The sequence below is a fragment of the Lepisosteus oculatus genome, chromosome 2 (genome assembly GCF_040954835.1).
Source record: "Lepisosteus oculatus isolate fLepOcu1 chromosome 2, fLepOcu1.hap2, whole genome shotgun sequence".
NCBI classification, from domain to species: domain Eukaryota; kingdom Metazoa; phylum Chordata; class Actinopteri; order Semionotiformes; family Lepisosteidae; genus Lepisosteus; species Lepisosteus oculatus.
The window spans coordinates 33,359,879-33,374,856 of record NC_090697.1 but is presented as its reverse complement, the minus strand read 5'-3'; the positions used below and the strand labels follow the sequence as shown (position 1 = coordinate 33,374,856).

Below are 14,978 nucleotides of genomic sequence, written 5' to 3'. Positions count from 1 at the left end.
GCAGCAATCCTGACTCTTAGATTAGTCTTTGGCCTCAATTGGTTTATACCTGAAGAACTTCTGTATGGGAATTTGAAGAGTCCAGACTCCCAGTGCGAAGTGTTAGGTTAAGGTAATATTGATTGTTTATTTAGTCAGACTGGCTTTTTCTTTTTGCATGAGGTTTACGTGTCTGTCCTTCAGAAAGCTGTCTTTGCAAAGGGTGCGTGTTCACGCCTGGGTCAGTCTCTCTGGCTGACTGTGACCAGGCTTCCCATGTGTGCTCAATGAGCAAAGCACCCCTGGGTGTAGGGTTGTGGCCAACCCACCAGGGCTCTCTCAGCTCAGCAGGGACTCCGGCCATGTGCTGGTGGGCGCTTGCAGGAACACAAGTGACAGACGCTCTCCTGTAAGGCGCTGTGGAGTTGGTAGTCTGTGGTATGTGAGCAGAGGGGTCAGAGGAGCTTGTCTGGCCATCCTCATTCCCCCTGTGCAGGGCAGGAGCTGCTGCCTTTAGCCAAGCTGTGAAGAAATAATTGTCAGTTACAAAATGGTCAGTGTTAAATCAAATTAGTTATTCATTTTAAGTAAAGTTACCATAGCCATGCTATAAAGATCAAAATAATGTGCTATGAAGGAATATAGTACATACCACCCAAAGAATCACTGACAAGTATCAGAATTTATATAAATAATGGAAAATATATGTGTTACAGTAAAGTTAAATATAAATATTAATTTTATTTTAACTTAAGTATGTGTAGATATACATATTTGTACTTTATAAATAAGTTATCTATCTATTAAAACATCAAAGGCACTTAGATGTTAAATACAACAGTCGTTTAACAGAAATTTAATAAAGTGTGTAGGTTCAAAAGCTGATTTTGCAAAGTCACACATTATTATGGAATGTGTCCAGTAATCTGTTTAAATAAGCAAGAATGCTGTTCAAGTTCATAGAGGCCACCCAGGAAAAGGAATTTGTGCTGAGCTATTTTTTAATAAGAATTTAAAAAATGAAGTTTCTTACAATGTACTGAAAGCTTGTGTGATGTGTGCTTGTTTAGATTGTTTGAGGAGCTCTATGAAGACCATGGGGACACTCTGTCTCTGCAGTATGGGGGCTCTCAGCTTGTCCACAGGGTGAAGACCTACAGAAAGATTGCTCCCTGGACACAGCACTCCAAGGACATCATGCAGACCCTTTCCAGATACTACAGTAATGCTTTCTCAGGTAAGAAGACTGTCATGCCACAGAATGACCCCCAGAACAGAGCTTTTGCTCTCTATGTTGTTTAGTGGATGAAATGTATAGAGGTGAAAAGTAAAATGAACAAATGGATAACAACTCCAAATTGAAGCATCATGAAATGGAATTTCCGTTGGGTAGGAATGACGCTGTTTGCTTGCATACTATGTGCACATAATAGTTCTGCAACATATAAGAAAATATCAGTGTTTACAGGGTTTGTAACAGTTGTATACAGGCCAGTTGAGCCTACTGGTCAAAAATCGGCAGCGCCTGGCCAAACAAATGCATGAATGATTACAAAATGTATACCAGAATCTATACTGAAATTGTGTTTTGTAGTAATACACTGCAAGGTCATTTGCAAGCCAGCAGCTGCACTAGTAAGTAATCCTATAGCTCTCAGGTCTCATGCATTGGAACCAAATTTCACATATTTGGATCGAGTTTAGGTTGATTAAAAAAGTTGTAGAGACTCGCAGTTCTGTTAAGCAATTGACCAGTGTCTTTTTTGCATATCAGTGGAAGAACATATCAATTCAAATTGTATGCCATCACTATTTTTTATTAAAAATCTCACATATTAAGGTTTTCGACCCTTGAGAGCTCTGTTAGTAATTGACAAAGAAAAAACACCACAGGGCTTTCTCGCAGCTGAATTGTTGGGTGACAGACGTACTGTCACTTGCCAATTAATTTTCAAAGTGAAAAAATACTTATTGCCTCAATAAGCACAAAATAATAAACAGCCACTCAATAGCAACAAGAACACAATTTGTCTAGATGCCTACAAATTGCAACAAGTTTCAAGCAGAAAACTTTCTAGGGGAGCATCATGAGTAAACTATCAGAGTAATGTAGCCAATTCATAGATGGGGATTATTAGGATGCCATGATTGGTAAGGGACAATGGGAAATTTGGCCAGGACGCCGGGGTTACACCCCTTCTCTTTTTGAGAAACGCCCTGGGATTTTTAATGACCACAGAGAGTCAGGACCTCATGATTTATCATGATTTAATATTTGGTATACTAATTTAAATGCTTACATTGATTTTCATTAGTCATTCTTACTAAAATGACTGAAGCCCTCAAAAGCATTTTAACAAGCAATTACAGTAGGAATGGCATTATTTTAAGAACCCAGTACATATCTTCTACTTAGATTAAACATGAAAGTTTATTAGCCCCTGTCCCTGATACTTCTGAAATATATTTCTTTCTGTGCTTTTACCATTAAAATTGAAATATTTGTGAGCATTTTTTGAAGTCTATATGTTTAATATATTTAAATGTGTATATGCAGTATAAGTCAATATATATGTATGCACATATATGTTATATATAATACAATGTGGATTGATTTTCACTATTTCTTAATATTACTGACTTTGCCCTATTCAATGGAGATGTAAGTCTAGGAGGAACTAAGAAGGTCATAGACAAATAGCTCTGAAAATAAATTGAGTTTGTATTTCTAATTTATGACAATATCCTTGGACAACATTCTCCAGATATTCCAAGCATTATTGGTTTGCTATGGAAACAGCAGTACGGATGAAGTGCAATAAATAAGGGCTTGTGTCCTGTCCACAGCACAGTGAGTGGCAAAAGGCCAGATGAACTGGATTCACATTACAGTTTCGTTTACATTCTCCACAGACCGTTTCATGTGCTCAGACCTAAAGCGTCTGCACTCTTTTTTTCATGCTCATAAATAATAATAGCAGAATGACTTGTTTCGGCAGTCTTCTTACTGCAGTGTTTTTAAAGGTGGAGAGTTGCGAGTTAGATAGTGATGTACAGCAGCATGAAACCCATGAAACAAATGGTATTCTTGTTCGGCATTACTTTCCTAATTAAGAAATTTGAAACCTACAGTAATTAAATAATAAATATCCAATTATGTAAAATAATATAAAGTCTATGCTGGAAAAAAATAATCTTTCGAAATTTTATTACCAAGAATCTGCAAATCTGCTCCTAAATTAAGTAATTGAAGGGAGAATTATGATTCTCTGTTAAGTTCTGGCATTACAGGTTATTTAAATTTTAAGGGGAATCATGAGGGGTGTCTTGTAGAGATTTTGGTTGCTCTGTAAACTTTAGCATTTTGCAACATCCGTTCTGCTTTTGCTGCAAGGGACATGAAGTGTCGTGGGAAGAAAACGTAAAGTTTTCACAAATTAGTCATGGTTGCCATACTCGGTTACAATTTGGTTAGAGTAGGGATCTGTGTTAGAAAACTGCTGAAGAACAAATAGAGTTCCATTCGGAAGGGTAACAATTCTTCACACCTGAAGGCAGTCTCAAATCTGAAAGTACTTTTTTTCATCTTTCCTTTTGCTTTTCAGTAAGGAATAAACCTGTACACTTTCCAGGTGCAACATGTATGTTATGTAATGATGTTGTTTGAATGTACTTCTCTTAGGAGAGGCTGGGATACATCTCCTCCCCCTGTAAATAATGGTGAGACATAGAGGGTTCTTACTGTCCCGAGACTGTTTTCTCACTCTCTGAGGTCACCTGTGGTGTCTGTGGATGAGGGGTGTTGGGTAATGGCACTGTCTGCCATTTTAGAATTCAGTGTGATCTAAATGCTAAAATCTGGGACATACAAAATTAAACCTTCAGTTTTAGTTTCGTTCTTTTTGTTTGTCTCTTCTCAAGATCGGAATGCATTGTCTTGTTTTTGCAGGATTTCCGGTGACATCCTCAATGTTTTTGTTTGAAACGTACAGTATGTGATCATACCCTTTTACTTTATTTTTGAAAAATAAAACTTATTTCCATTATGTTTTTATTAAAGATTAGATTTTGTACTTGGGTTTACCTAAAATATCTCTATCCATGTTAGGAGAGTATTTTTTTCTTCTGTTCAGTGATGAATAGGTAAATACTGTAGGATCGTACTCTTAATACAAACACTTAAATATATTAGAAAACTTATAACTAGGTCACTTAAACAGTTGCTTAGACATACAATGCGAGTTCAAAGCAATACCCAGCTGTTACTTGGCTGTATAGTGATTCTGTGTGCTGTGAATTATTTGCACAGATAGAGTACAGTACAGATGCATGTTCCTGTACTGAATATTGAATATCTACAGTTACTGTTTATGCAAAAGTTTGGGAACCTCTGGGCAAATTGCATGTTTTGTTGATTTTCTAAGTGAAAAGAAGGTAATATAAAGTGACATAAAGTATTTCTGCAAATTTTAATGCATGGTTGCTATTTATTTGCTGAATGTAACAGATTAAAAAAAATAGGTTTGGGCACTCTATCAGTCTATCACCAAGGTTTGGGCACTCTATCAGTCAGTACTTAGTAACACCCCTTTTGGCAGAAATCACAGCCTCCAAACATTTCTTGTAGCCAGCTAACAGTCTTTCTATTCATGCTTTAGGAATTTTTTCCCACTCTTCCTTGCAGAACACTTCTAGTTCAGAAATATTCTTAGGTGGTCTTGCATGCACTGCATATTTGAAATCTACCCACAGATTTATAATAATATTAAAGTCTGGGGACTGTGAAGGCCATTCCAAAACCTTAATCTTTTGTTTCTTGAAGTAGTTCATGGTTAATTTTGAGGTATGTTTTGGATCATTGTCTTGATGTAATGTCTAACCTCTTTTCAGCTTCAGTTTCTTCACTGACAGTAGGACATTAGCTTCCAGGATTTGTTCAAACTTAGTAGAATCCATTCTTCCCTCTACCTGCACAATATGTCCTGCGCCACTGGCTGCCACACAGACCCAAAGCATAATAGATCCATCCCCATGCTTAACACTTGGCAAGGTGTTCTTTTCTTCAAATGCTTCTCTTTTTTTTTTCTCCAAAAGTACCTTTGATGATTGTAGCCAAAAAGTTTGATTTTTACTTCATCAGACCACAGCACTTGGTTCCAAAATGACTCTGGCTTATCTGTATCTGGCTAAGTGTTTTGTTGCATGCTTCAGATGTTGGCTTTTGTGATGAGATCGCAGGTAAGGTTTCCTTCTGATGACTCTTCAATGCAGATCATGTTTGTGCAAGCAATGCTGCACAGTGGACTGGTGCACCTCTACCCCTGTGCCAGCTAAACCTTCCTGCAGGTCCTTTGCAGTGATATGGGGGTTTTGCTTTGTATTCCTGTCCAGTCTACGAGACGTTCTGTCTGAGATTTTTCTTTGTTTTCCAGATCGTCTTGAATTCAACAGTTCCCCTTAACTTCCATTTCTTAATGACATTTCAGAGAGTGGAAATTGCAAGCAGGAAGCGTTTGGATATCTTTTTATAGCCTTCCCCTGCTTTGTATGAGTCAATCTTTATTTTCTGATCCTCAGTCAGCTGCTAAGAGGAGCCCATGGTTGTGGAGTGTAAGCACAACACCCTGAGAGGTTCGAAGAGTCAGAGAATTTATTAAGCTCTGGACTTGTCATCACCTGTCTTAGATTAAGGCCTAATGAGTCAATTAAGTTCTGAGACCTTACAAAAAATAACACTAGTGGATGGATCAAACTTTTTCACAAGCCACATTTACTGTTTTATTTTTTCAATCTGTTAAATTTAGCAACTAAATAGTAACTGTGCATTAATATTTGCAGAAATATGTCAGTTTTAAGTTTATTTGCTGCAGAGGTTGTTAACTTCTTTTCACTTAAAAAATCAACAAAACATGTAATTTGGCCAGGGGTGCCCGAACTTTTGCATAAAACTGTACATGGATGACTAATGGGGTAGACTGTGATTCATTAACAGTTTTATGTAGATGCTTTAAATAAGCTTCCTTTTTTATGGTGGAAACCCAAGGCAACTATATGGTTTCCAATTGAAGTTTAACATTTGTGATTTGTTTGCTAAAATAATAAAATCATCATCTGAAATCACTGTTATTAATAATTGCTTACACTTATATAGCGCTTTTCTGGACACTCCACTCAAAGTGCTTTACAGGTAATGGGGACTCTCCTCCACCACCACCAATGTGCAGCATCCACCTGGATGATGTGACGGCAGCCATAGTGCCCCAGAACACTCACTACACATCAGCTATCAGTGGGGAGGAGAGCAGAGTAATGAAGCCAATTCATAGATGGGGATTATTAGGAGGCCATGATTGGTAAGGGCCAATGGGAAATTCGGGAAATCTCTTTTTGAGAGACGCCCTGGGGTTTTTTAATGACCACAGAGAGTCAGGACCTCGGTTTTACGTCTCATCCGAAGGACAGCACCTGTTTACAGTATAGTGTCCCCATCATTATACTGGGGCGTTAGGACCGACATGAACCGCAGGGTGAGCGCCCCCTGCTGGCCCCGCTAACACCTATTCCAGCAGCAACCTTAGTTTTTCCCAGGAGGTCTCTCATCCAGGTACTGACCAGGCTCACACCTGCTTAGCTTCAGTGGATAGCCAGTTGTGAGTTGCAGGGTGATATGACTGCTGTTATATAGTTCTGTGTCTTACTGTATACTGTATGTACGTTTTTTCTTGGTTTTAAGACACAACTTCAATTACAGCATTATTCAATGGCTTGGTTAGACATCAGTGTTTTTGAATTCATAGAGAAAATTCCCAAATTTAATTTTAAATTGTGGAGGATTTATAAGCACATTTAAGAGAGAGAAGGGACTAGATTGCAAAATAGAATTTCTTTTTTACTTTCATTTTGTTTTTTTTATTTGGCTAATTTAGTTTCCCATGTAATGTTTATGCATTGTGCTTTTATTTTCCCCAACAAGATTCTGATTTGGGCTTGAAAAAATCTAGCCTAGACGTTCCTCCATATTTCAACAGATGAAGTAATTGCTCACGTCTCTGTCTAATCTGCTGTGAAGTGGAGGATGACATGAATCACTTTCTCTGTTTGGTAGGTTAAAAAAAAGACTTAAATTCAAGTTGCAATTACTACTTCTCTCTTAATTAAGGTATGAAAGCCATTTATTAATGGGGAATGCGAAGGCAGAAATCAAAAACTGACAGGTGTTAACTCGAGTTACACTTCTGAAAAAACAGAAGTCATAGGTTATTATGGCAAACTACAGTAGACTTGTGCTTTACGCAAAATATTTTTACCCGCATTTTTGTAAACGCAGTCTGTGACAAAAAATAAATGAAAAATCAAATAATGAGGGAAATTTCAAAAATTTTACATTTTCAAAAATTCAAGTCTGGTGCGGCTGACACCTGAGCTGTGCTTTGGGAACTAGTTATGGAGCCTACTGTATAGCTTTCTGTACTGATGCATCCTTTGTCGTGTTGCATCACCCTCAATTTGGCTTATAAACCGAAAACCAGTATGGAGGTGAAAGAACCAAGTGTGAAGAGAAAGGCAAATAAAAAAAGTGCCTGTTTTGGACTTAAAATCGAGATTTTGAAGAAGTTAAAGGGTGGGATGATGGCACCTATGTATGTTAAGAGTGAAATCATTGATTAGTGCAATTTAAGACAGAAAGAAGGCTATTTGTGAGAGCTATCCATCGGCTGTGTTCTCTGCATTTTATTATTATTCAAATTGTATTATTATTATTAAAATTGATATTTATTTTGTATACTGTATTTGCTGTATTACTGTTTGTGTTTGCTGTATTACTTACTATTTTAAGCTACACATATAGACATAAAAATACACTTACAATTGTTTTTAATTGTTTAATGGAGGTGGGTGTTCTGATTATATGTGATTTTGGGTATGCATGCTATGTCAGGAACCTAACTACCTTGTAAAATGTGAGTCTGCTTATTTCTTCAAATATAATTATATTAAAAATACATTTGATTCTTACTGTATTAAAAATACAGTTATTGTGAAGTGTTACAGATTCTTCGTCTGTTCTACTTCATATAATGTAATTTGCTTAATGGCGCCTGATTGTTTTTATATAGAAATAAGTATTTTATAAAGAGCTGTCTTATTGTAATTCCTGTCAAAGTATTTTCAGTTTATTCTTTTTTGCCAAAGGGGATAAATGTTTTTTTTTCACGGAAAGAGCCATAAAACCTTTAATTCTGACGGATGTGGAAATGATGTTTAATTTTACAGCCCATAATGTGCGTTGCTCCCTTTTTGATTGCCAATTTAGATGGAATATTCATCACCTCATTACCTCAGACATTCTGAATAGGACTCACAGTGATGTAAAAGAAAGCAATATTAAGCTTACAAATGTGTTCCAAAGGAATTTAATTGATGTTGGGCATAATTTGTGAGGCCTGGGAATAATATATAGGTCCTTGAAGCAATTAAGATTAATCACGGGGTCTGCATCCAAATTATGCAGCACTCAAAACAGAACACAGTGTGATTCTCAGTGAAATTAATTATAAAGGAAATGTTCATATTAGCTACTATAAAATTATTGACTGCTTGTCGTTCATAGACGAATGGGTTAGGCATAATAATGACTTTACATTTGATTCTAACAACATTTTTACCAAAATTAGTTACCTTTGTATTTTTAGAATCACAGACCTACAGTAGTTAGAAATGTGTTTGTACTGTATGTTGGTATGCTTTTTATTTGATTTGTTTTACAGTATGTCAGATTTAAGCAATGTGCAATAGTGGCTATAATTTGTTCTAGCAGTGCTTCTGGAAAGAAATGGGAAGGAAAGGGAGCTTTGTTTAACAGGTAGAACATGCTGCATGATTTCCAGTACAAGCTGTCAGTTATTGCTTAGCAGAGGGGTCTCTGGTTCTGGAGATCACTGTCCAGTAAGTGTTACATATCTCCCTAAATCACCTGGTATTTAATGCTTATGAACACTTGTAAGCTGTTGAACCATGAACCAAGTAACCTGTTTAATTAAGGGAGGTTTGGTCCTTGAGGGCTGAAATTTATTATTTATATTTAACTAAACAAACCCCCTATTTCATTGATCACGGTTGCGTTGTTCCAGGTCTTTAGAAAGAGATGACTTAAAGGTTACCTACTGGACCGGGGCTATAGTGGCAGCCGAGAAGTTTCATGGGCATTCCCAGTTATTGAGTTTGAGCGTTTAGGATTTCCAGTTAATTAGAAACCATCATTTAAAGTGTGAGTGAGTTGCAGTCCTATATTTGCTTGATGTGTTTGTCCAGAAGTTGAAGGTAGTCCAGGAAGCTTTCTTTTTTTTTTTTTTTTGCTGGTCCAGCTCCACGTGCTGCGTGGCCTCGCACATGTCCACCTTATCTTACCATGCCTTCACCTGAAGCAGCTGCTTGAAAGGAAGATGAGAGGTGTCCTTGCAAGGCCGGGCGAGACAGAAGGAGTAGGAAGCTGAATGTACAGGCTCCTAGGGATGATTTGACACTTGACACCCCCCCCCCTTCACAAGAACAAACAACAAAAGAAAATAAATTGTGATCTGGAAATCTCTGTCTGACTGTCTGCTGTCAGCGTGTCCTCTGACTATTTTCAGAAATTTCTAGGTCATTTATATGGCGTTGCAGACTTAATGCAATGCTAATCTTGGCAGCCGTCCGAAGTTTAAAATGGGGGTGACAAGTATAATTTTATGATAGAGGACATTATGTTTCTGAGTTCTTAGTGCTTCATTTCTTTTTGTGACCGTTGGCTCTGTTACTCTGCACAGATTATGATTTTCAACATAAATTGAATTTTATGAGCAAAGAAACTAGCGGAAGATGCCACTTTTACTAGGACACAATTAAGCTGTAAAGCGAGCTCAGACTTCATTAACATTAAAGTTTCAGTGGTATTCTTTAGTCACCAGAATTTCAGGCTGCAGGCAAGAGAATATTTGCTAGGAACTATTGTGCTATATGGCTTTACACAGGTTAACAGGGCCAAATGGGTGTACGTCAACCCCTTGTATTTCTGTATCTTTACTTATATTCCAGCTACAATATTTTGCCTATGAACAAGTAGTAACACAAGACTGAATGAACATGTTTTGTTTGATGTATAGACCATATGAGGAAATTGTTCCTGCACAATTCAATGTGAAATCAAAATTAAGTCGATATCTTTGTTTTATAGAATAGGAGATCTTCGATCAGGTCATGTATTTTAGAAGACCTACAGTATATACACTTACTGTCTTACCATGTACTATATATACTATATGTACTATATACTGTATATACAGGAAGTGGCAACAGGGTTTAGATTGGGCCAACCAAGTTTTAATTCCCTTAACTCTAATTTCCCTATTTTAGTATTATGATGTTTTTTCACCTCCTAGACTAGATCTAGACTAGACCTTACATTCTTGGATTAAAGTTGTCGGTGTAATATACCTTTCCTGTCTGTGGTACCAGGGCTTTTGCCAGTCTCTTTTGATGTGTCAGTTTTAAGCTGTAGATATTGTTGTCTTCTAAGTCTAAAGATGCAAAAAATTATACTGGCATGTACAGTTTTATCCATTGCTGGAACTAAATGAAAGTCTCCAACACTGCAGACACTGCAACAAAACATTTCTCTTATTTATATAGCCAAGAGGTTGTTCTTTTGTATAGTAGGTGTTGTTTTGTTTCACCTCCACTCTGCTGTTAACGAGCTAAATCAGACTTACTGGCTTGATTGGACCATTTTTCCCAGTTTCAGATGCTACAGAGACCTAGAAAACCCACTGAACAGTGGTCCCCCATCCTGGTTCCGGGACACCATTGTCTCCTTAAGGTTCTACTCCTGCTGAGTTTTCAACCACTTGATAATCGATTCAGTTTTCTGATTTAAGTGTGTTTTAGACTTTAATTCAGCTTTTTGCAAAACTTATATGTGAGTTATAATTTGACTAGACCCTCTGCCAGTTCCTGAGTTTCAGAAAGTCTCTCATTCAGATATGCTAATTGAAATGTATCCAATTGGACTTTTGCTGAAGGAAAAAAGAGAGACTTTGTGACATGGGGTATGTTGGATACCTTGTCATTCCTGCCTGTGTCTGATCATCATCGATTAAGAAAATATTCATAATTATCAGCTTGATTAAAGACCCCAGGAAGTTCATTGGAAAATTGTGGTAAGTTATGCATCAGAAAAATGTGCCGTCAAAGATCATTCGCGATAAGGTAGTATTGACTCCAGTGAAACTTTGACTGCAGGACAGGGACGTGAGGCGATGAAATGGTATGTAAATATAATTTTCAGTTGCTTCTCTTAAGAATGACATGTTTGTCAACACCTCTGAAGTAAAAAGAACAGTTAACTTTTCAGTCAACCTTAACCACAAGCTTTGTTATAAACATCCTCTTAGAATTGTTGCAGATCTTTTATTGAAGATTGTTCTGTGAAAGAAGAAGTGATCATTTTTTTGTTAATAGATAAGGTGGTAAATTTAGTCAAAAACATATTGTTGTTGTGTTTTTGTTTTAGGTTTAAGTCAATTTAAAAAAATCTAACTAATTTACTTGTTTCACATCAATGCTTTCAATGGCTATTTTTTATTTAAAGCTTTGATCTTTTAAAAGAAGATACTGTAACATGCGGGTTTTTGGAGCTGAGTGGAAGAGCTAGCATGGAAATAAGTGAAGGAAAATCTGTGTAAAGGGGAGGTCATAATACAAACTGCAGGAGGAAAACATTGCTTGAACTGTTGACAGAAAGTCCCTGGGAGATGTCTCCCATCTGAAAGCCTTTCTTCGTCTGTATATAAAGTAAATAAAGAAGAAAGCCTATGAGTGGAAACATCACATTTGACCTTTTTTTCCTTTACAATGGAGACTTATCTTTCCTTTCTTTGTGATCTCCTGGATCTTCTTGTTGAAAGAAGCACAGGTCTTTTACCTTTTTTTTTCCTTTCGGTTGTATAGACTTGGGGGATGGACATAATGGGTTGTAGCTAAAACTAAAATGTAATAATTATTTTTGCACTTTAAATAAATGTACAGAAAGAGATCTGATGTGGAAATTGATGTACGGTATATGCCATTCCCTGCAAAATTTAGCTGATAATAGCACTCTAACTTTGTCTTCATAATGTGGGTCCCTTTTTACAAAATGCTTTGCATATCATAGACGATGTAAAGAACATGCAGTTCATCAGTGGTGAACTGTGCCAAGAAAAACAAAAAAGCTGATTATACTCATGTATAATATACAACATTAAACTTTCTACATAGAAACAAATATGTGTTGGCCACCAGAGTCAGGATTACAGTGACATTGGTCTTTCCTTTAAGATAATTTTGTATTCATTTTTGGATTATTATTCATCTCCAATAATAATTTAAATTACTGGACCAGACTGGTCACAGAGTATCTGAATGATCGTAAATGAAAAGCAATGATTTGTATGTAATTTGAACTGATATCAGTCCTAATAATCAAATACAATTTATAAAAAATAATTTTCTAAAAAAGTATGATTGTGCTATAGAATTTGTGTAGTAATAATGCTTTAGAAAAATAACATTAAATATTAAATTAACATTAAAATTTGCATTCTGAAATTCAGTGCATATCATATTATTGGAATTCTTGAATGCCTTATTTCTGTGTCTGTGGAAATATTGTGCGCCACTGCATCAGACCCCAATAAATAAAGCAGTATGATGGGCTCTTTGTTGAATCCACAAGCAGTGTGTGAGTAACCAAAGGGAAGGTGATTCATTCATCCAAGGTGATTCATTTGTTGTTGCTATCTTTACTTAGCTGTTAAAAGCATTATTTTTCTAAAAAAACATGTATTGTCCAATGTAAAAAAGAACATTCTTCATGGAAATTGCTTTCTACTGTGTGGCACATGTACTTTTAAACACCTGTACACATTGGCCACATGTAGTTTCTCTTCAGGTTAGTACAGCATCTGTAAATATTGTTCCGGGAAAAATTGTTATCGATAATATATAGATGGACAGTGAAAATCATTCAAAGTGCAGATTTGCTCCATTGCCAACTGCTTTTAGTGAGACAGTCAACTGGTGTGGCTCTACAAGTGGGTGGGATGAGGTAGAGGGATATTGATCCTCGCAAGAGTCTGACATCCTGAATCTGCTGCTGTGAATCTATGGCATTTTAGAACATATCAGAATTATGAAAGCAAATATTTTTATAGTGTGGTTGCCATGATTTATTAAGAACTTAAAAAAAGATTAGCAATGAGAGGAGGCCATTTAGATCTTTTCACTTGCTTGTTTGATTTTAGTTCATGGTTTTAAGGATCACATCTTGCCATTTCGTAAAAGAACTCAAGTGATTCCCTTCAGTATGTGTGGGCAGTTTATTCCAGATACCCTCTGAGATTTGTGTTAAGCAGTATTTCTTGCTCTCAGCCCTAAACCTAAATTCTTAATTTTCCATTTCATTGTTGAGGTGATCCGTTCAGTTAGCTGTCCAGATGTCGAATGATGAATCATTTTCTCTTCTCTTATGTGCTGTGCCCTCCAAATGTTTGTCCAATATTATTGCTTTCCATTCAAGCAATTTGTATATGTGATCATGAGCTTAATATGAGTGATACATATACATATATCATTTTTGAGTAATTCTATGCATGCATTTAATAAATAAATAATGCTTTATTTATCTCAGTTTCCCTTCAGGGTCAATAAAGTCTTATCTATTCTAATCACATTAGAACAAAACCATATTCATGTTCAAGCCAATGTTTTCACGTGATCATGAGTAATGGAGCACATTCTCTTTATTTACTTTCCAGAGAGTTAAAGCTTATACCATTAAGACAATAACTGCATGAAGTCTATCACCCGTTGGGCTTACCAAACCTTTTGCATTATCATTTATATTTAGATGCTTTTCCAAACCTTTACTTTATCTCCTCTGCGTTGTTCCACATTCTGTGGGCGTTCACAACTTCATCTCTTTCATCTGCATGTAAAATGCTTGCTCGGTTGGATTCAAATATGAATGTGATCGAGACATAGTCAGTCTGAGATTTAACCGTTTTGGTTCTGATGAATTTCTTAGTTGTGTGTTTTGGGGTCATTGTCATGCTGTGCGTTGAAGCACCCCGTAATAACAAACATTTTCAACCACAAACACCTTTCAGCCCATTGTTCTCACACTTCAACTGTATGTGTTTGAAATGGAGAGGTTCCACACAATGAAAATTGTTTAAGATTGACCCATGTGGGTAGAACTGAATTCACTTTATTAACATAAAATATTTACGAGTTATACTTATCTTTTTTCCTGTTTTTTGTCATGCGAAATGATTAGTACAGTTCAGGGGGAAAATCCTTGTTTAGATAACAGTGTAACACTTTTCGAGTGCTCTGTAAAAGTCGCAGTTCATCTGTATGTATTAGGGAAGCTGCTTACTCCTGGCGAGCATCGCTGCTCCACTGATCTTTTCCCAAATCCACAGCGGGTAAATATTCTTGGCCCCACACAGAAGGGGCTGCAATTCTGAACCTAAGAGCTGTGAGGCAGCAGTAATAGGCACCTCCCTGTGCACAGCACCTCCCTCTGCTGTGTTTCAATTAAACATTTTTATAAGCATTTTTAAAGTGTGTTCTGGGTTTGCGTGCAGATTAGACCACATGCAATTCTGCAGACCTACAAAAAGCCCCTCAAGATAATTAAACAACATCCACCCTTCCTAATGTATGACCAAGAGCTGTCGATTAATTCACGTTATTGAGCTAGAGTGGGATACAAAAACGTGTGCTTCCGTTTTCTCCAAAAAAACTTGTTTGATCCTTGCTTTGACTAATTTTTAAGGTTGTTTAGAGTCTTAGCTAAATTAGTTCTTTGGGTTTTAAATAAGTCACGTGTGCCTGTGAGTGATTTCAGAGTGCCAGTGTCTGTCTGCATTAGTGCGCTGGTTTATTCAAGAAATCAAAGCTTGAATTACTTTGACACA

The 14,978-nt window shown here is 36.7% G+C and overlaps 1 protein-coding gene across 5 annotated transcripts in view; it reads left to right on the top strand.

Moving 5' to 3' along the window:
• Positions 1–14,978, top strand: part of fig4a (FIG4 phosphoinositide 5-phosphatase a) — an 88,706-nt gene that overhangs the window by 35,990 nt on the left and 37,738 nt on the right. For all 5 annotated transcript variants that reach the window (XM_069178614.1, XM_015356300.2, XM_015356305.2 and 2 more), the window contains exon 16: positions 1,050–1,216. In XM_069178614.1, the coding sequence (XP_069034715.1) occupies positions 1,050–1,216 (167 nt within the window). The remainder of the gene's footprint in view (positions 1–1,049; positions 1,217–14,978) is intronic.